General features: G+C 39.0%; 1 protein-coding gene across 2 annotated transcripts; it reads left to right on the top strand.

The window, feature by feature from the left end:
* The first annotated feature begins 925 nt into the window (after positions 1 to 925).
* SLC2A10 (solute carrier family 2 member 10) lies at positions 926 to 20,763 on the top strand. Of its 2 annotated transcripts, none has more exons than XM_087929039.1 (5): positions 926 to 1,039; positions 7,637 to 9,025; positions 16,824 to 16,946; positions 20,131 to 20,266; positions 20,402 to 20,763. In XM_087929039.1, the coding sequence occupies exons 2-5, from the start codon at positions 7,981 to 7,983 to the stop codon at positions 20,499 to 20,501; spliced, it is 1,404 nt and encodes a 467-aa protein (XP_087785165.1). In that variant the 5' UTR covers positions 926 to 1,039; positions 7,637 to 7,980; the 3' UTR covers positions 20,502 to 20,763. The 2 variants fall into 2 exon arrangements, with proteins under 2 accessions (XP_087785165.1, XP_026553317.1); XM_026697532.2 differs by having other exon boundaries at positions 1,026 to 1,438.
* The last annotated feature ends 246 nt before the right edge of the window (positions 20,764 to 21,009 follow it).

Here is a 21,009-nt window from a genome sequence, read left to right as displayed (position 1 = left end):
TTGTTTGATTTCTATAGCTGCCCATCTCAGCAAACTCTGGACAGCTCACAATTCAAAGTTGAAATTCTGTTCAGGCCAATAGCAGCAATGTGAAGGTTTGGATCAGAGGTAGGGAACCATGGCCCCTTTATGACTTGTGGACTTCAACTTCTTGAATTCCTGTACATTATGACTATGAAAATAAACACAAACATACATCCTTCACATTCTATACACTGAATTGAAAACCCCTGATATTGCATTAATATTGCACTATACAGAAGAATTCAATAGATATTGAATTATAGGTAAGAGTGTAGCTACAGAGAGAGAGAGAGAGAGAGATGGAGCCTATATGTGTGTTATGTACACTTTTGAGAGCAGGCAACATAATTTCATTTTTAATGAGCACATTTTTAGTGTGCTCACAGTAAAAAAAAAATGACAATAAAGGTTATCTTATCTTAAACCAGGTGCCGATAAAAGGCAGCTACCCCGGTGCCAAAGACGCTTTTCACGATGCTTGCCTCTAACCAACATTCCATAAGCATGGGGAGAAATGGAGTACACATTCTTAATAGTACACATTTTAAGAGTACACATTTTTAACAGGCAGTTGACTTCGCAGACCAGAGATCGTCTACGCAATCTCTCCGGAATGGATGGGATCTATTCTAGCGAGCCTGAGCAAGGGGGCCCTTTGCTCGTTTCCCTGCGCTCCCGGTTCCCACCCAGCCATGCCCTGGAACAGGGGTCTCCAACCTTGGCAACTTTAAGACCTGTGGACTTCAACTCGGCTGAGAAATTCTGGGAGTTGAAGTCCACAGGTCTTAAAGTTGCCAAGGTTGGAGACCCCTGCCCTGGAAGAAGGAGCGAGGTCGCGCGCCTCCTTTTCCCCAGCGCCGCTGACTATTGCCCCTGTTTCTGCGAGGAGGTTCTCCTCCCCGCCGGAGCATGTAGGCAGATCCGGAGCAACGTGGCGCTCTTCGGTCCCGTCTGCCGGCGACGAAAAGAAAGGAAAAACAACAACCACAACAACAACCCGAGACCCAAAACTTCTGTGCGTGCAGGGCAAAGTTAAGCTTTCGCGGGCCTCCAACTTCCCGGGGCTTTCGAAGGGGTGGGGGTGGGGTGGGGGACATTTCTGCTCCTGCCTTTGTCCTTCTGCGGCGGCGCGGGCATCCAGGATGCTATCCTAGCAAACCGAGAACTTTGTCCCGGGGCGGGGGGGCAGCGGCATGCCCCCTAGCGTCGGAATGCGGCACGTCCCTTCGTTCTCGGCGCTTATAAAGTCCAGGGCTGGGAAGCGCTGGGAATCCGCTAGTTGAGTTTTCGAGCCCTTGGGGCTTCCGGGCCGGGGGAAGCGGGGGGGGGCAGTTTTCTATTTTCGCCCGTTCTCGAGTTGGAAAACAAACTTTTTTGGAGGGGATCTGTGCGCGCCGCTTCCATCACAGCATGGGTGAGTTCCTTGTCCGGCGAGGAGAACAGCAGGGGACGGGGAAGGGAGGACTTCTGTGTTCTCTGATGGAAGGGAACTTTTTCGACTTGCTTTCCTTTAAAACAATTCGCCTTTGCGGTTCGCTTCTCTGCTCTCAAATCCCGGTCCTGGCGTTCTCCGTTGTCGCTTTCCTCTGCCAGGGCAATGAGTTAATACCGTATCTATCTATCTATCTATCTATCTATCTATCTATCTATCTATCTATCTATCTATCTATCTATCTATCTATCTATCGCGTGCTTTGCCAAACCCTTTTAAAATGATCTCAAGGAAAAGTGGTTCTTCTTTATCTTGGATTACAGGGTTAGGTCTAGGAGCTGATGCATTAACATCTCCTGTCTGATTGATGCCCCTTGGAAGTATTGTGTTATTGCTGACCAGGGATTATAGGAGTTGAGATCAAGTCTTGCCAGATTGGAAGAGGCTGAGTCCAGTGAAAGCCAGGAATTCCACTGCTAAGAGCAGCTGATGGCCTTCGCTTTCCTAATCAAACTGCATTCTTTTACACCAGGGGTTTCCAAACTTGGCCACTTTAAGACTTGTGGACTTTAACAGCCAGCCAGCATCGCTGGAGAGTTCAAGTCCACAAGTCTTAAAGTGGCCAAGTTTGGTGACCCCTGTTTTACACTGTCACAGTGCAGAGTTGGTAGTGTTAGGTCACAATGTCACAGTTCATGGTGAACCTAAGCAAGTAGCTCGTGAGACTACTGTCTAAGACCTGTTTATAGTTCTTTTGGCTAATCGGCAAACTAAACTTGCCAATTACATTTTAGCCCAGTGTATTCTGTGAATGAGGGATGCGCTAGCTTAATGGCTAAGACGCTGAGCTTGTCGATCAGAAATGTCGGCAGTTCAAATCCCTAGCGCCGCATAAATGAGTGAGCTCCCGTTACTTGTTCCAGCTTCTGTCAACCTAGCAGTCCAAAAGCATGTAAAAAATGCAAGTCAAAAAATAGAGACCACTTTGATGGGAAGGTAACAGCTTTCCATGCACCTTCGGTGTTTAGTCATAGCCATGCCAGCCACATGAACATGAAGATGTCTTCAGACAGCGCTCTTCAGCTTTGTAATGGAGATGAGCACCGCCTCCTAGAGCCAGAAACGACTAGCATGTATGTGTCAGGAGAACCTTTACCTTTACCTCATTCTGTGAATGGATCCCATGGAATTAAGTTTATATTTCAGCATCTCATGCAATCCCAGAAAATTGGTTTCATGGAGCAATTTATAAGAAGGTAGGGCATGAGGATATTGTCTGCCTCTGATATTCAGGTGGCCTTTTAATAAATGTTACATGCTTGCTCAAGAATAAGACCTGCTCTATTAAATGAGTTTTGTTTAGATCGGGGTGTCAAACTCAATTTCATTGAGGGACACATCAGGATTGTGTTTGACCTGGGCGGAGGCCAGGATGAGTATGGCAGTTTCAAGTCTCTCATGTTGGGGGTACCTGTGGCAGCCCGAGCACTCTACCAGCGAAAACGGGCTCCCAGGCTCCATTTTCAGCCACGATAGCCTCATGTAACCCTCTGCCAGCGAAAACAGCACTCAGGGCCAGTCCTTCGCTGTTTCCAGGGCAGCCTTGTGGACCAGATCTGAGCACCCCATTGGCCAGATCCAGCCTGTGGGCCTTGAGTTTGATAACCCTGGTTTAGATGGAAGGCCAGACCTTCCTTAATCATCATTTACAGAATAAAACACCTTGCCGGTTATTTCTCCAGTTAAATGTGGCCACTAGTTTAATCTATCTTTTTAAGTAAAAATGTACATGCTAATCTCAGAAAAAGATTTAGTACAACCATTAATGATAGTTCAGTTTGAAATCAATTTGCTCCTCTGTATCAGTTTTCAAAGGCAGCACACTATTTCAGCTAAAAATTAACTTGGCTTCCTACCCTTTTTTATAATAGGATGGTGGGGTGCCAGGGAATGGGGGAGAAATTGAAAGAATACAGGATTGCAGCTATTGACACAATTTTCAAGTGGGTTGAGAATTTTAAGGGTTGATGTTTGAAGATTAAAGTTTACAATTACACCAAGCCATGGTTAGCTGAACAAGACAAAGTAGCTCCGTTCACACGCAAAGCAGCAAAATCATAGTTTCCAAATTTCATTGTGCTAACTTTAACACAAGTAAACCACATTGCGGTTTATAATACATGATCCTTGGGTAAAGGAGAAAAAAGTACTTCTTTTTATCCAGTTATCCTCAACTCTTGTAACAGGTTGGGCTACAGACTCAACTATAAAATATATAAAACCTGAAAGTTTTTCAATAGGCATAGAGAACGGAAAGAAGCTGCTTTAATGAATAGTAGAAAGGCATGGGTGCATCCGGTCTGAAACATTTCTTCCCTTCCAAATCATTTTTGAAGTATGCCTTAAATCTATTCTGTTTGTTCCTTTATTTCTGCTTTGAGCAATCTCTGGGTTAAAATATTAATTTTCATCTATGAATACCAAAACTTTATTATTTATGCCATGACTGATCTGTCCAATCTGTACCTCCAAACTTTGTGTTTGAGTATTAAAAGTTGCAGTATTCAGTCTCTGAGCTGTTGTCCCTAAGGAATACACACTCCATGAGTGTGTATTCATTCATTCCTGTATTCAGACATTTATCTTACAGGTCTTGTATACAGCACCAACTTCACCTCTAGGTAGGTAATAATAAAATAACACAATAAACTAGATAATCAATAAACTGAGTCAATTTGGTATAACATTTAAGGTTCTGGATTAGAAGCCATAAGATTGTGATTTCTAATCTTTCTTTATGCATAAAAGCTATATAGGTGACTTTGAGCCAGTCACACATTCTCTCTCTCCCTCCCTCCCTCTTTCCCTCCCTCTCCCTCTCCCCATTAAAGAATCTTGGGGGGGGGGGGAGGAAGAGGGAGATTTATGTATGCCATATTGCATAAAATAAATGTGGATAAAAATCAAAGACCCATAGTAAATATTCAGTTATAAAGATAAAGCAACTAAAAATTTAAAAAGTAATCAGATTTGGCCATTAACAAAAGTGAAGCAAACATAGCCAAGAGTTCTTATCTTTAGTTTGTTTTTTCAGTCTACTTGTTGCATACTGAGTTTAGAACTTAATGTATTTAAATATAGGCCTAGTTCTTCACAAGTTACAGTCTAATTGTCTCATTCCAAAGCTGGAAGCAATTTCTGTAGAAGTAAATGCTCCAACAGACCAAGAAATCTTTCATATGGAAAAAATGATTCAACAATGAAAGTTGTGCTCATTTGTTTTCTCTGATCTATGTGTTATCTATTTGAGAATAGGAGAGATAAAGTTAGATACTGAAATTGTCTGAAATATGAAGCTAGACTCCACCCCCCACCCCCCCAAAAAAAATTATGCTGCAAATTGGGTGTAGCTTTATATATCTAGTGTATAATGTTTTAAAAAATTCAAGCAGCATATGTAAAATATAGTATGATAAGTTAATTGATGGTGCCAAATGTGTAAAAGACTAATATAATCATAACCATTAGGTGTGCTAGCTGAAGTGTACGGTATAGGAAATTTAGATCAACAAGTTGGCAGTCTGGAGAGCATCGGGTTGCAATTCTTTGGTGTGATTTCCAGCTAGAGAAATACATTCATGCTGTGGTGCCTGTTTATAGGATATTTACCCTTCTGAAAATACATATTTTTTTTAAAAAAAAACCTATCATATTGAATTGAAATAAACAAGATTGCTATCCAGCTTCCTGGTTTTCTATTACTAAGAGATCCGATTCGGTCTAATGGTTAAGGCCCCAGGAAAGAAAGTGGGAGAGCCTGAGTTCCAATCCTGCCTTAACCATGAAAGCCAGCTGGTTGACCTTGGGCCAGATTTAACCCAACCCACCTCACAGGTTTGTTATTGTGTAAAAAATAGGAAGAGGAAGGTGTGATGGATACCTTGATTTGTTTGAAAAAATAAATCAAGGATAAGGGATATGCTTGAAAATAAATATACATAAAGTTGGATTGTAAGGATGGGGTCTAGATTAAGCCAATTGGTCTAGTTCCAATATATTGAATGTTAAAAGCTAGTAATTATGGTGTTTCTGCTTATTGCATGCAGGACAATCAACATAGAGTTTGGATCCAGACTTAAATATTTTCTGAATGAAAAATAATGTTTTATAAATCTTCTCTCTAAAAGTTTAAGAACAGAAACCTTGATTCACTAAATGGAGTTCTCTGATACTGTGACATCCATTAGTATGACACTAACATGTCAGTGGCTGTTAGCATGCTAATAAGAGCTGATGTGTTACATTATGCTGTTCATAATAATGTGCAGTAAACATTGCCCTGTTGGATTGGACACCTATTGCATCTAGTTTAGCAATCTGTTCTCATAATGACCAACCAGCTGCCCAAGGAAGCCCCCTAATTTCCAGCAGATGGCTTTCATGGGCAGTAACATTGTTTTACAATCTGCTGCTAGGGAATTTGAAATTCAACTTCCCTATAACACTAAGCATACATCCGTCACAGATACTAGAAGCTTACAAATACTCCCACTCAGCCTTGAAGTTTGCCAGTAGACAGTTCTTGTCTCTCTGCCCAGCCTAATATACAAGATGGTTGTGAAATAAAATGAATTGTTACAGTGAACATATGTCCTTTACTATAAAGGACAGCCTTTTACGGTATTTGAGAAAGCTGTTCTTCAGATTATAATTATTCAAAAGTTCACATTTGTCTTTTATTTTGGTCATTTAACTTGTGTCATACAAATGATACCTCTTAATGCCTGAGCTTTCGCATTCATGTGAAAAAATAGGGAAACTGAATTCTTTAAAAAAATAAATTTACATATACTCTTTGATTTTAAATATTTTAATATGCATTTTTGTAGTTTTTCTTCATTTGCTCTTGAATTTGCCCTTATGTAAGCAGTTAAGCATTTTTATCTGCATGAACCTCTTTCAGATTTGCCCCTTTTTCAGGTTTGTCCTTTGTTTTTTTCCAAGAAAATATGTTCACTGTTATGGTGAGATAATTGCTAGCTTCCACTTTTACAAGAAGGCCAAAGTATAAATAGATGGTGAATACAGATTTATAATTATACAGAAGGAATCCCTTCAGAGCAAAATATGCACCCAAGTAATATATCCTTGTTTTTCCTTAATATGTTGCTATGCTTACTTTGATATAAGGTGTGTTTGTATACTACCATAATCTAGGTACAATTTTGTGTTCAGATTTAGGCCTATAAAACCTTTGAAACACAGCTTTATTTATTTTTAATAATTTGAAAATAATGGACACTTTCCCAGGAACCAATGAGATGTTCAAAATATGTTGCAGTGGGAACTGTACCAAATCTGTTTACAGTACTCTATTTTCTACCCTAGCAGTTTTTCCATGTTTTCTAACATTGAGTCATACTTCTGTGACTCTTTACTGAGGCTGTGGCATAGGTTCTCCTAACTCTGCTTTTCCCCAAAAATATTATTTTGCATTTCAGAAAATCCTGCCATTTCTGACCTCAGAAATGTTGACATTCAGATTAGTTTTAGTACATAGGGCAGATAGCTAAGGTCTTAAAAACTACAATATCATTAAAGTGAACATGCTTATGTACAGATAGTCCTCGACTTATGGCCACAATTGAGCCCAAAATTTATTTTGCTAAGTGAAACATTTGTTAAGTGAGTTTTGCCCTATTTTACGACTTTGTTAAGTAAATCACTGCAGTTGGCAAATTAGTAACACAATTGTTAAGTTAAACTGGTTTCCCCATTGACTTTGCTTCTCAGAAAGCTACAAAATGTGATCACATCACACACCCCGGACACAGCTACCACCATAAACATGAGTCAGTTGCCAAGCATCTGAATTTTGATTAGGTGATCATGGGAGATGCTGCAATGGTTGTAAGTGTGAAAAACAGTCATGTCACTTTTTTCAGTGATGTAACTTTGAACAGTCACTAAATGAACTGTTGTAAGTTGAGGACATGTATTGCTACTTGTCTTGGAAACTTAATTCTGGATTGACTTTATTATATATATAAAACAGTAATAAGAAATTTTGCTTTCAAATGTGGTGAAGTGTATAACACTGAAGTTATTCCTTGTAAGCTCTACCAACTTAAAGAAAAAGCTCTCTCAGATCTTACTCTTGTTCTTCTTCTCAATCTCCAGGACAAGCGTTGTTCATCCTCCTGTTAACATCAGCAATCTCACTCCTTGGAGGACTGATCTTTGGATATGAACTTGGAATCATCTCAGGAGCACTGTTGCAGCTGCAGGAGGTTTTCCATCTTCGTTGTATTGAGCAGGAGGTCCTTGTGAGTGCCTTACTCATTGGAGCTCTCATAGCTTCTTTGGTTGGAGGAATCTTTATTGATCGGCAGGGAAGACGGAAAGCAATATTGCTCAGCAATGCAGTTTTGCTGTGTGGCAGTCTCATCCTGACACTTTCTAGGTCACTTATTTGGCTGGTGGGTGGGCGCCTGACTGTAGGTTTTTCCATTTCTTTATCATCTATGGCGTGCTGTATATATGTCTCTGAAATGGTGGCTGCCCATCAGCGAGGACTTTTGGTATCCCTTTATGAAGCTGGCATCACTATGGGCATCTTACTTTCGTATGCACTGAATTATATCTTTACTGACACACCTGAGGGATGGCGATATATGTTTGGCTTGGCTATTGGCCTAGCCGTCATCCAGTTTGGCAACATCCTGTTCCTCCCCAACAACTCCAGGACTTTCAAGGCACGCCACAGTGTGACTCATAGTAACCTCATTCAACCTCATGAGACTGAAGATGGTGAAGACATAGCATTGCCATGCCCCGTGGAGAAGGATTATTCTCTTGTAGATCTCTTCAGATCAAAGGACAATATGAGAAACAGGACTTTGGTTGGTCTAGGATTGGTTCTCTTTCAACAGTTCACTGGACAGCCCAATGCCCTCTATTATGCATCGACTATCTTCCGTTCTGTAGGATTTCAGACGGATTCCTCTGCTATCCTAGCCTCTGTTGGTCTAGGGGTGATGAAGGTGATCGCAACTCTGTTTGCCATGTGTTTTGCAGATAAGATTGGCCGAAGGGTATTGTTGATGGCTGGATGTTTGGTGATGGCTTTTTCAGTTATGATTATTGGCCTGGCCAGCTGCTCTGTTCCATTAGATATGGTTAAAGACTGTGAAACACTCATAGATTCAAACAATACTTCCTTCAGTTCACCTCCTCTTCACATAAATTCAGTTTCTCCCCAACCAGCTGCTTCCCATTTTTTATTGACAAAAGATACTAGTGAAATAAAAGTTGAATCAACTTTTGCTATCATGAGACCAGCAATCAATGCTAAAATGCTTATCAATAATAAAAGTGGAGAAAAAGGAGCAACCATTACATTAGAAACTGAGCAAACTCCATTTCTCAACCAATCACTGAAAGAAAAAGAACAGGATGCCAATTCTTCAATCAGTGGGACTTCTTCCAAACGGCACTTGCTTCTAAACTGGATTACACTCCTGAGCTTGATGGCTTTTGTAAGTGCATTCTCAATTGGATTTGGTCCAAGTAAGTATCTTCCTGATTTCACATTTCTTGTCCTAGGGCCCTTTTACATAGATGGACCTGTCTATACGTGAAGGTGTTTTGAGTTTTAATAAATAGTTTATTATGTTTGTTTGTTGGGCTTCTGTGCTGCCCAATCAGTTTGGCTCTGAAATGGCCTGCAATTACTCCTTACAATATTAAAATTAAAATCTATATATATAAAAGCAAAATACCACTCGTGCATCATCACAAAATCTCCAGAACTGGAAGCCTACAAACTTGAAATTTGGCACATATGTTTCTCTTGGCTTCTAGGTGCTCACTAAGAAAGGATTTTTTAAAATGACCATCAGAGCCTTAGTATTTTGTATATTATTATTATTAACATGCTCTGATGCTAAGTAGTTCTATTCCCCCTCCCTACCTGAAAAAAAAATGTTTTCCAAATGTAAAGCACAAGCAGAGGAGAGAAGTTTCAGTTTTAGTTTCACAGTAGCAACCAGCTTTAGTACAGAACAGTTGCGCTAAGCCAAGCCCAGGCTCCTTGCTGTCTCCTTGTTCACACAACAAATACTATTTCACTTTCCAAACAGCCCTAAACTCTCTCACACACTGACAGGATGCTAGCCAGATGAATACTGATGGATGATGGTAGGCAGAGGCAGAATTTCCCCCCTTATTTTCCTCCCTAAAAAGTAAGCCCGACCACATAGTTTCATAGCAAAGCACGGGTATCAAGCTAGTTAGAATATAGTTGTGTGTGCCATAATGGAACAAGTGAAGTAAATCCTTTGATTCATGAATCTATACATGCAAACCATAAATGTATTTGCAGCTTCAGCAGGAGTTCCTATTCTTCATTAGAGTACTCCATTATAAAGAGGGTCAGGAGTGGGGGGGGAAAGAGTGTTCATTAAAAAAAATAACCCAGGAAAAGAACTCTTAATTTTCAGTCATTGGCCTCTTAATTAAATCTTATAGGGCTTATTCTGGCTAAACATGAATAAACTTTTGGGTGGATAATTTTCTGGTCTTCCAACTCTGTGTTCACTTCAGAGATGATTTTAGACCAGGGTAGCAATCTTATGCCCAGGAGCTTCATTTGAAAACAAAACAAAAATGAAACCGCTTGGCTTCCAAAGGCCACAAGGTTTAGGGCAAGTAACATGAGAAGTTTGGGCGGGGGGGGGTTTGTTATATTAAAATTCCATTACTCTGCAGAAAGACAAGCAGCAAGTTTATCCAGTTCCCTTTGGGACAGGTCACATAGGAATCCATGGTTTATGCACCTACCACATGTCTTAGACCCATGATGGCGAACCTATGACGCAGTGGCACACAGAGCCATCTCTCCAGGTACACCAGCTGTCACCCGTTGCTCTTCTGAGTTGCAGTACTCCCACACACACACGTGCACGCACTCCCATTTCAGCACTCGGTGCCGAAAAGGTTGGCCAACACTGTCTTAGACTATTGGTCTGTCTCACTTTAAATGCTAAAGACAAGCTTTTTCCTATGCTTTGGCACTAAGCTAAGCACCTTGTCTTGTTCCATTCAATAATTGGAATCACTGGCGTTTTTTCTCTCTGACACACACACTTTCTGAAAGAGTTCCTTTTACTTATCTATTCCAGGAAGTAAGCACTGTGTTCAAACGTTATTTATTTAGTTAAGCAAACATAGCTATGGATAATATACATTTGCCAATTTATAATTCCACAGTTTGCAATTTATAATTCCACAGTTTGCAAATCAGTTGAGGCGTTAGTACTATGAACAGTGACCCCAACATATTTTGTTTGCCTCCTTCAAATATTTGGAAGTTACTTGAATGAAAGAGGAACCTGTGTTGGCCAGTTATTAATCAGGCGAGGTTTGCATTTGGTTAAAAGAAAAGTATTATTTCAAGAAAAGTTGAAGTTCAAACTAGCTGGTTTTTATTAACTGACAGTTTAATTGGTTTATGTGATTTCTGCACATTGCTACTTTTCTTTTCAGATGCAGAGTGGTTTACAAAAGAAAAATTTTAAAACAGTCTTAAAGCAGTCACAATAAAACCAAAATGTTTAAAACCTAATAAATACAAACATTCAAACTCATTTACCTTTTTAAAAAAAGGAATAAAAACACTGGTCATCTTAAAGTGAATCTATTCCTAGAGTAATTGTTATCTCATAAATTGTTGGGTGAATAGACATGTCTACAGTTATTTTCAGAAAGATAGCATAGGTGCTAGCTAAACACCTTTCTGCAGTTTCATAATTGGAATGCTATAACCAAGTACTACAAGTGCTGCTCCAAGACATTGCCTGTGAACTGATCTCATTGGTGGAACCACAAGTAGGGCTTTTATCTTCATTATTTGGGCCAAGCAATCCCACAAAGAAATTGATAAAACCTTTAATGAATGAATCTGATATTGACTTCTACATTATTTTATATTATTCATGATCCAGCCATTTACCATGGTCAATTTCTTGGTCTTTTTCTTGGTAATTTCTTTTGAAAGGAAGAATGATATTCATATACTTGAAAAAGCAGTCCACAACTGCCCTCTGGTGCAATGCATTCATTGGTCCAGCCTTTTTATTGATGTTCTCTAGATGGATTAGAACTGTAACTAGAACTCTGTAATTTCTAGCCATCAGAGTCCCTCTTGGTTATTAAAATGACATGGGACACTTCTGTATTTACTAAGAATGCACCTACTAATACAGTTTTCCAGAATGAAGAGAAAAGGTAAAATCCTCCCTAACTTGAGTTGACATCTGGAGACTACATATTCCATGTCCATATTGTTTTCTTACCAGTGAGGTGAAAGTTTTTTTCCACTGCCTTTTGGTATTTTTTATTAGTTCCCATTCTAGAATAGAATAAAATAGAACAGCACAGCACAGCACAGCACAGCAACAGAACAGAACAGAACAGAACAGAACAGAATAGAATTCTTTATTGGCCAAGTGTGATTGGACACACAAGGAATTTGTCTTGGTGCAAATGCTCTCAGTGTACATAAAAGAAAAGATACATTCGTAAAGAGTCAAGAATCATAAGGTCAACACTTAATAATAGTCAAAAGGTACAATAAGCAGACAAATCATACTAGGAAACACTCAGTATAAATCATAAGGATACAAGCAACAAAGTTACAGTCATACAGTCACAAGTGGGAGGGGATGGGTGATAAGGAGTGATGAGAAGATTAATAGTAATAGTAATGCAGACTTTGTAAATAGTTGGACAGTCAGTTTATCTGCCCAGAGGTAAACTGACATTGACTGACATAACCAGAAGGTTGTTAGAAGAAGCAAGAAGACGGCTGGATAAGGACCAACTGAGGAAGGAACAACCACAAGAAGAGGATTTGTGTTCGACTGCCTATACTGTTAGGAAATGTTTTTCTTGTGGGGCTAGGGGACATATAGCTAGATTCTGTAAGAAGGGAAAATGACAGAATACTGGTAATCACCAGAAGGCTAAGAAGAATGTTAGTTTAGCTATGTCTAGCAATTCAACTGTAAACCATGATTTGTGGGTTGTTGATAGTGGAGCATCGCAATGCATTACTAAAGATAGAAAAAGATTTATGAAGATGTCTACGAGTAAACAACATGTATTATTGGCAAATGGATGGAAGATGAAGGCTTCAGGTGAAGGTACTGCATATTGTTCTTGTATAAACATTTAACTATGTTATATGTACCTAAACTGAAATTTAATTTGCTATCAGTAAGGGCTTTAGTTAATCTTGGTTATGTAGTAACCTTTAGGGGAGATAACTGTATAATAGAGAAAGAAGGTAAAAGTGTTACTGCTACTTTAGAGAATGATTTATATGTGATACATGATGATCAGTTGAAGATGGCTAACTCAGTTTATAACAATGTTAAGCCACATGCTGAATGTATACATTTACTGCATAGACATCTGGGGCACATAAATTTCAAATGCTCAAACAAACTGTTGAATTGTCAGAGGGAGTAAAATTGAAACCCTGTAGCAAGTATTTAAACTGTAATGCTTGTAGCCAAGAGAAAAGTAAGGTTACTCCTGCAAACAGACTAAATGGGTTTAAGACCAAAGAACCTTTAGAGGTTGTTTTTGCTGACATAATTGGTCCTAAGAAACCTAATTTAGGAGGTGCCTGCTATATTTTGAGTATTATGGACCATTACTCACAATACAGTTTCTGCTATCTTATGAAAAACAAAACAGAAACATTCCAACATTTCTTTAACTGACTAAGGTTTGCTGAGAGAAAAATGAGGAGTAAAGTAATTACTTTAGTTACTGATAATGGGACTGAATTTATTAACAAAAGATTCCAAACTATGTTGAAATTGGCTGGTGTCGAGCATAAATGTTCTGCACTTTACAGACCACAACATAACTTGTTTGTAGAATGAAGAGGGCAAACATTACAAGCCATGGCCCGCACTACATTATTTGATTCAGGTTTGCCTGAAATATTGTGGGGTGAAGCCATAATGTGTAGTAACCATGTTTTAAACAATGCAGTTAACACAACAACTGGTGAATTGCCATTCACTCGTTGGCCTGGCAGAAAACCAAATTTAAGTTATTTACACACATTTGGAGTTCCAGCATGGGTGCATATTCCCTCACAAGTAAGACTGAAAGGGCAACATAGAGCTAAGAAGTTATTTTTTGTAGGTTATGAAGCCAACCATAGATCGTTTAGATTTTGGGATCAAGGCACAGCTCATGTTTATTGTAGTGCTAGTGCAAAATTTCTTGAGCATGTTGGGTGGAATAAACTGGAACAGGAATCCAGCAATGATATTATTATTGACACCCAAATAGCCCCTAAAGATTAAATAAGTAAACCATGAATAGCCATTAAAGGGGAAAAACAGGTACAGGAGGAAGTAGAACAGGCACAGGAGGAGGTAAAAGAACAGGAGCAGGTGGCACAGGTGAGTCCACCAGTAAGCCCTGTATTACCAAGACGTTCAACCGGAGTAACACGACCACCTGATAGATATCAGGCTAGTGTTGTATGCCAAGTGAATACAGTTCCAAGTAATTATAATGAACTAAAACTGTATCCTGTTAAGGATCAGGCTGCTTGGCAGGAAGCAATGGATAAGGAACTGGAATCATTAAAAATTTGGAAGTATATGAAAACATTAAGTTACCACCAGGTAAACGTGCCATAGGATGTAAATGGGTTTATAAACTAAAGACAGGTGTAGATGGGACTGTTACCCATAAAGCCAGGTTAGTAGCACAAGGGTTCAATCAGACAGCAAATGACTATGATGTGGTGTTTGCACCTAGTCTAAAGGCTACTACATTAAGGGCAGCATTAGTGTGGGCAGCTAAGGAGAAATACATGATAAATCATTTGGTTGTAGAGACAGCATATCTGCATGCACCATTGCAACACACTCTATATTTAAAGAAACCTTTAGGTATTAAAAATGATAATACAACTGATTGCTGGAGACTGAAAAAGAGTCTTTATGGCTTGAAGCAATCAGGATAAGAGTGGAACCAGTGTATAGTTAAAGAATTAACTAAGATAGGTTTTGTAGCTGGCATGGCTGATCCATGTTTGTTCAAAAGAGAAAATAATGGTGTAATTTCATTGTTGCTATTGTTCACTGATGACATAGCATTAACCACCAAAACTGAACAAGAAGCTACTAAAATAATCTCACTGTTAGAGAAGAAATTTAAGATAAAACAGTTAGGAGAAATCAAACAATATCTTGGTTTAAAGATAGATAGAACTAGAGGAGGATACAAGATCTCACAAGCAGATAAAATTAACCAATTACTAAAAAGTTTTAAAATGGAACTTTGTAAGCCAGCTAAAACACCAATGAGCCAGGAGTTTAGCAATAGTGATGTTCAAATTCCTATTTTTATAAGAACATTTATCAGTCTTTGATTGGTAGTTTATCTTATCTCAGTAATTGGTCAAGGCCAGATATTGCATACTGTGTTAATCAATTAGTGAGATTTAATGCTGAGCTGACTGAAAGGCATTGGAAAGCTGCTAAGCATGTGTTAAGATATCTGAAACAAACAATGCATTATGCATTGTATTTGGACCCTAAAGATGAACTGAGTTTAACTGCATATGCTGATGCAAGTTTTGCTACAGACATAAATACATGAAAATCTACATCGGGTACTGTAGTATTATTGGGAAAGGTGATTGGATGGAGGTCTATTAGACAGAAACATCTAAATTTGTCAACAATGGAGGCTGAATTCTCATGTTTATCTTTATTATGTACAGATTTAGTTGGTTATAAGCAACTACTAATTGACATGGGAATTGATGTAACAGATTCTATTGTTATTTACAAAGATAACCAATCAGCAATACAGATGGCTTCAAATATTGCTGTTAAAACAAGAACAAAACACACAGATTTAAGATATTTAAATGTGAGACAATGTGTGCAAAGTAAGATGATTAAGCTAGAATACTGTATGTCAGAAAACAATATAGCAGATAATTTTACAAAGGCCCAAGGTTCAATAAAGCATAAGGCGTGCTGTGAAGATTTTGGACTTAGAATGTAAGGTTGTATATATTGTCCTACCCAAAAGGGGAGAATGTTAGGAATGTAAGTCACCTAACAGTTATTTGGGTTGGAAATATATAAACTAGGATAGACATTTTAATACTATGTCTTTAAGAGCATGCTAAAAATATAATTGGGTGTGGTTCCACAAATGGCCATAAGATGGAGCCAGAAACCTGGGTTGTTTAGTCTCAGTGAGTCTCTGTTTCTTCTGTTGGAGAGTGTTGCTGCTTCCTCCTAATGACTGTTACTGATCGTTGATGTAAGTCTGTTACTGAACTGTTTTTTGATACTGGACTTTAATATTTGGATTATCCTTGAACTGAACACTGACTGCTTTACCTGTGAATGACTTGGACTGCTTATTTTGGACTGGGCTTAAACGTTTATTGGAAGTAAAAACCTACATTTACTGTACAGTGTATCTGTGTGCTGTGTGTGTGTGTTATTCTTCACTTCTCTCATTACATCTCCCTGTATGCGCTCATTCTCCTTACGGGGAATTACCCCAACAGCATCATTTTGAGGGAAGGAATTGAAACAGTTTGTGTCCGGGATGTGAGGGTTCTGTAAATATTTTCACAGCCTTCTTTTTGACTTGTGCAGTACACAGATCCTCGATGGAAGGGAGGTTGGTAGTAATTGTTTTTTCTGCAGTCCTAATTACTCTCTGGAGTCCGTGTCTGTCTTGTTGGGTTGCAGAACCACACTGACCACACCCACGCCCGGTTTAGCAAAGGGGGAAAAAGTCACGATACATCACACCACCCTGCCGTGATGACACGAGTTTGACACCCCTGATCTAGGTACTGCATCTGTTGTAACAAGTAATGTTTTTTAATTGTTCCAGTTACTTCACAATTCAGTGAAAATGTTTGTCTTGCCCACTCACAATCAGTATTTTCTGGAACAGTATATTATATATCTTTTCAATGTTTCTTGTAAAAAAGTAACATGCATGTGCAGATATGTGTTTTACATTTAAAAGTATGTGAGTTTAAAGGTCTGTTTAGGAGCAAGAGTATTAGTGGTAGTAATCATCATCATAATAATCCTGAGTGTCTCTCTTCATATCTTCATTGTGTTTAACTTGAAGCTTCTGAATAATTGCATCTTCCATTTCAACAGTTCAAACGTTCTTTCTATAATATTTTTCCCATTCCAGTTTCTTCTTATGGTTGTACAAAATGTTATTTATGATTTGTTTCTTCCCCATGCCTAATTCCACTCCTTGACTTTCTTTTCTCATCCTTCAGTGACATGGCTTGTCCTCAGTGAGATATATCCAGCTAGCATACGAGGGAGAGCTTTTGCATTCTGCAATAGTTTCAACTGGGCTGCCAATTTACTGATCAGTCTTACATTCCTTGACGTCATTGGTATGTATAGTATTGTTTTGACATTCTTTGTGGCTGATAACCATAGCAGAACTGATAATAGGGTACACTTAGATCAGTGTTTCTCAATATCAACAGGTGTAAAATGTATGTACTTCACCTCCTAGGATTCTCAATTCTGGGAGTTGAAGTTCGTATGTCTTAAAGTTGCTGAGGTTGAGAAGTCCTGATCTAGACCAAACAAAGGGTCACTGCCTTTGTTTGAGGATCCTGTCTCCTGTTTATTATCTCACTTCTGGAGTCGTGATCAGATATATAATCACTAGAATGTTCCATTTAGACTCAAGCTAGCCAAACTCAAATCCCTGCCAAACCAAAAAACTCAGTTAAAGGCAATCTTAGTCTGTTCTAAGCCAGAAGCTATGCTGCTTCTCATTATTTTCTTGGATGGGCAAAAGTAACATTTAAAAGAAGGTATCATAATGGTGTTATTAGAAAAAGAAAAAATCCAAAGTCCACAGTTGGATAATGTAATTCTTAGGCAATACAGTGTTTTCCTAACAAAACAGCAGATAAATATTTACATGCTTCAGAACTTTGCATCAGAGGAGATAATACCAAGGCTGCAGAAGAAGGTAAAAAATCCAAAATTACACCAGATGTTGTGGTTTGCCATTTAGTGTCATTCTCTAGAATGGGATTGCAGATTGAATGTATTAAGTTGCTAGTAGATATTAAATTAAAAATTACAACTAGTAGTCTGAAATAGTTGTTGATCCAGACATGTACAACCCCAGGTCTGAAATTTAAAAAGCCACTTGTTTTCTATTGCAATAATAAAGACAATTCTGAAGCTAATATGAAGCTACTGTATTTCTGAAGCTCATGTGAAAAAGTAAGTTTATAATCTATCTGATTTTATGAGGTCTATAGAGATTCTTAACCATGCAGGTCATGGTTGAAGAAGAAACCGTAGAAGCTTCTTGGATGAGAAGCAAAACATTTTCAAAAAAGAAGAAAAGCTAGAAAGTCCAGTTATCTTTTGGAAAAGCATCTTTGGAACTTCTGTGAGAAGGGTTGCATTTCTTCAGTTAATTTAGCTGGTTTAAACATTGTTACTTTCAGAAGTTTTTAGAATTATTTTTGTGTTTGGGGTAATATTTTAAAATATTGTCAAAATATTTCAAGTATTGCCAGATATTTTAATTCCAGAAATATTATATCAGCACTCATTTGTAGTTCAGATATACACTGCTCAAGAAAATAAAGGGAACACAAAAATAAGACATCCTAAATCTGAATGAAGGAAATATTCTTATTAAATACTTTGTTCATTACATAGTTGAATGTGCTGACAACAAAATCACACAAAAATTATCAATGGAAATCCAATTTAGCAACCCATGGAGGTCTGGATTTGGAGTTACACTCAAAATTAAAAACACTACAGGCTGATCCAACTTTGATGTAATGTCCTTAAAACAAGTCAAAATGAGGCTCAGTAGTGTGTGTGTGGCCTCCACGTGCCTGTATGACCTCCCTACAATGCCTGGGCATGCTCCTGATGAGGTGGCGGATAGTCCCCTCAGGGATCTCCTCCCACACCTGGACTAAAGCATCCCCCAACTCCTGGACAGTCTGTGGTGCAATGGCGTTGATGGATGGAGCAAGACATGATGTCCCAGATGTGCTCAACTGGATTCAGGTCTGGGGAATGGGCGGGCCAGTCCATAGCATCAATGCCTTCGCCTTGCAGGAACTGTTGACACACTCCAGCCACATGAGGTCTAGCATTGTCGTGCATTAGGAGGAACCCGGGGCCAACTGCACCAGCATATGGTCTCACAAGGGGTCTGAGGATCTCATCTCGGTACCTAATGGCAGTCAGGCTACCTCTGGCGAGCACAAACTGGTCATGTGGAAGATGTTGCAGGCAGCAGAACGTCGTCTCCAGACCCTGTCACGTCTGTCACATGTGCTCAATGTGAACCTGCTTTCATCTGTGAAGAGCACAGGGCACCAGTGGCGAATTTGCCAATCTTGGTGTTCTCTGGCAAATGCCAAATGTCCTGCACTGTGTTGGGCTGTAAGCACAACCCCCACCTGTGGACGTTGGGCCCTCTTACCACCCTCATGGAGTCTGTTTCTGACTGTTTGAGCAGCACATTTGTGGCCCGCTGGGGGTCATTTTGCAGGGCTCTGGCAGTGCTCCTCCTGTCCCTCCTTGCACAAAGGCGGAGGTAGCGGTCCTGATGCTGGGTTGTTGCCCTCCTATGGCCTCCTCCATGTCTCCTGATGTACTGGCCTGTCTCCTGGTAGAGCCTCCATGGTCTGGACACTACGCTGACAGACACAGCAAACCTTCTTGCCACAGCTCGCATTGATGTGCCATCCTGGATGAGCTGCACTACCTGAGCCACTTGTGTGGGTTGTAGACTCCGTCTCATGCTACCACTAGAGTGAAAACACCGCCAGCATTCAAAAGTGACCAAACCATCAGCCAGAAAGCATAGGAACTGAGAAGTGGTCTGTGGTCACCACCTGCAGAACCACTCCTTTATTGGGGATGTCTTGCTAACTGCCTATGCTTTCCACCTGTTGTCTATTCCATTTGCACAAGAGCATATGAAATTGATTGTCAATCAGTGTTGCTACCTAAGTGGACAGTTTGATTTCACAGAAGTGTGATTGACTTGGAGTTGCATTGTGTTGTTTAAGTGTTCCCTTTATTTTTTTGAGCAGTGTATATTAGTCTGTGTGTGGAAGAGGAAAGCCATCTGGTCCTGCTATTAATAGTAAAACTCATCTGAAAAGTATTTATGGCAATTGTCCATCCCCAAGGTACTAAAGTTGGAGAAACATTGCAAAACCATGCTGTTAATGTTTTTAAAACCTTTTATTATTGTTATTACCTCACCCCTGAGAGGTTTTGCTATCAAAATGCTATAAAATGATAATTTAAACTCAATTTAATTAAAATGACTGACAACTTTTAAAAAATGCATCTATTGTTGTAATAATGCCCAGATGAAACTTCTGATTTTGCTAAATGCATGAGTCTAATAAAGTGTAAATTTACTGTTGAAAGGAAATTTTGCAAGAAAATTTTGCAGCTCCATTTAAATAATAGCCTTTGGTAAGCTCCTGATTTCATGACAGCCTTTATCCTATCCCAGCAAATGTGGCTTTATTTCATACATTGATTTTGTTATATTTCTCCATGCAGATGTCATTGGCTTGTCGTGGACTTTCCTTTTCTATGGACTGGTAGGATTGGCAGCTGTATTATTTATTTATTTATTTGTACCTGAAACCAAAGGACAGTCTCTGGAAGAGATAGACCATCAGTTCTCAAAGAAGCGGTATGTCGTAGTGGGTTTTGGCCACAATATTTGTCACTGCTAACACTGACCAATGTAGAAGTATTTTTCCCATATCCTAGAGAATTTGAAATAAGGCATGGTCAATCCATATTGATCTGTTCCTTGTTTTGGCAGGTTGCTGCAAAGGAATACATGCTGGCACAAACTATGGAAAAGAAGAGAAATCTACACACGTGCTCAATATCAAAGAGTAGACCATTCTAATACTTCCTGAAAAAGGAGCCATCTTGTGATATGACACATGGTTATCTATATCATGCTGGAAGTTTTATGGTGACTTTCCCAAAGAAACAAATTCTGGACCATTTCATGAAAACCTTGTATTTATGTGGGTGACAGTATAATTCTTTTTTAAAATAAATATGCATATTTTGTTATATGTAGAATCTAGCACTCCAGCCCCTGGAGGAAGAATATCTGATATATTCATATATTTTATAAATATTTGGTAAATAAAGTACATTTGAGCCTCTTGATTGGATAGTTTGATATAAAGTACTGGGTTTTTTTTTCAACTTAATGGCTTTTGTTTATGCTAAAGGAGATGCATTTGTATCTCCAAAACATTTGGAAAAAACCTCCTCCTTCATCTATTTTCCAATACCTCTTTCAGTTTCTGGGTAAGTAGCATCCTCCCTCTCCAGACAATCCATTGGGACCTGATTATGCTAAACAGTAAGTAAATGCTGACTTTTTTAGAAATCAGACAGCAGAATGTCAGA

The sequence above is a fragment of the Pseudonaja textilis genome, chromosome 3 (genome assembly GCF_049901715.1).
Source record: "Pseudonaja textilis isolate UNSWEBS1 chromosome 3, rPseTex1.2, whole genome shotgun sequence".
NCBI classification, from domain to species: Eukaryota; Metazoa; Chordata; class Lepidosauria; order Squamata; family Elapidae; genus Pseudonaja; species Pseudonaja textilis.
This window is presented reverse-complemented; position numbering and strand designations above follow the sequence as displayed.

What these genes read in the sequence shown, in the direction of transcription:
- SLC2A10 (XM_026697532.2), top strand. An exon ending in CTCAATTGGATTTGGTCCAA is followed by an intron (nt 9,026 to 16,823) that starts GTAAGTATCTTC and finishes CTCATCCTTCAG; the next exon opens with TGACATGGCTTGTCCTCAGT. An exon ending in TACATTCCTTGACGTCATTG is followed by an intron (nt 16,947 to 20,130) that starts GTATGTATAGTA and finishes TTCTCCATGCAG; the next exon opens with ATGTCATTGGCTTGTCGTGG.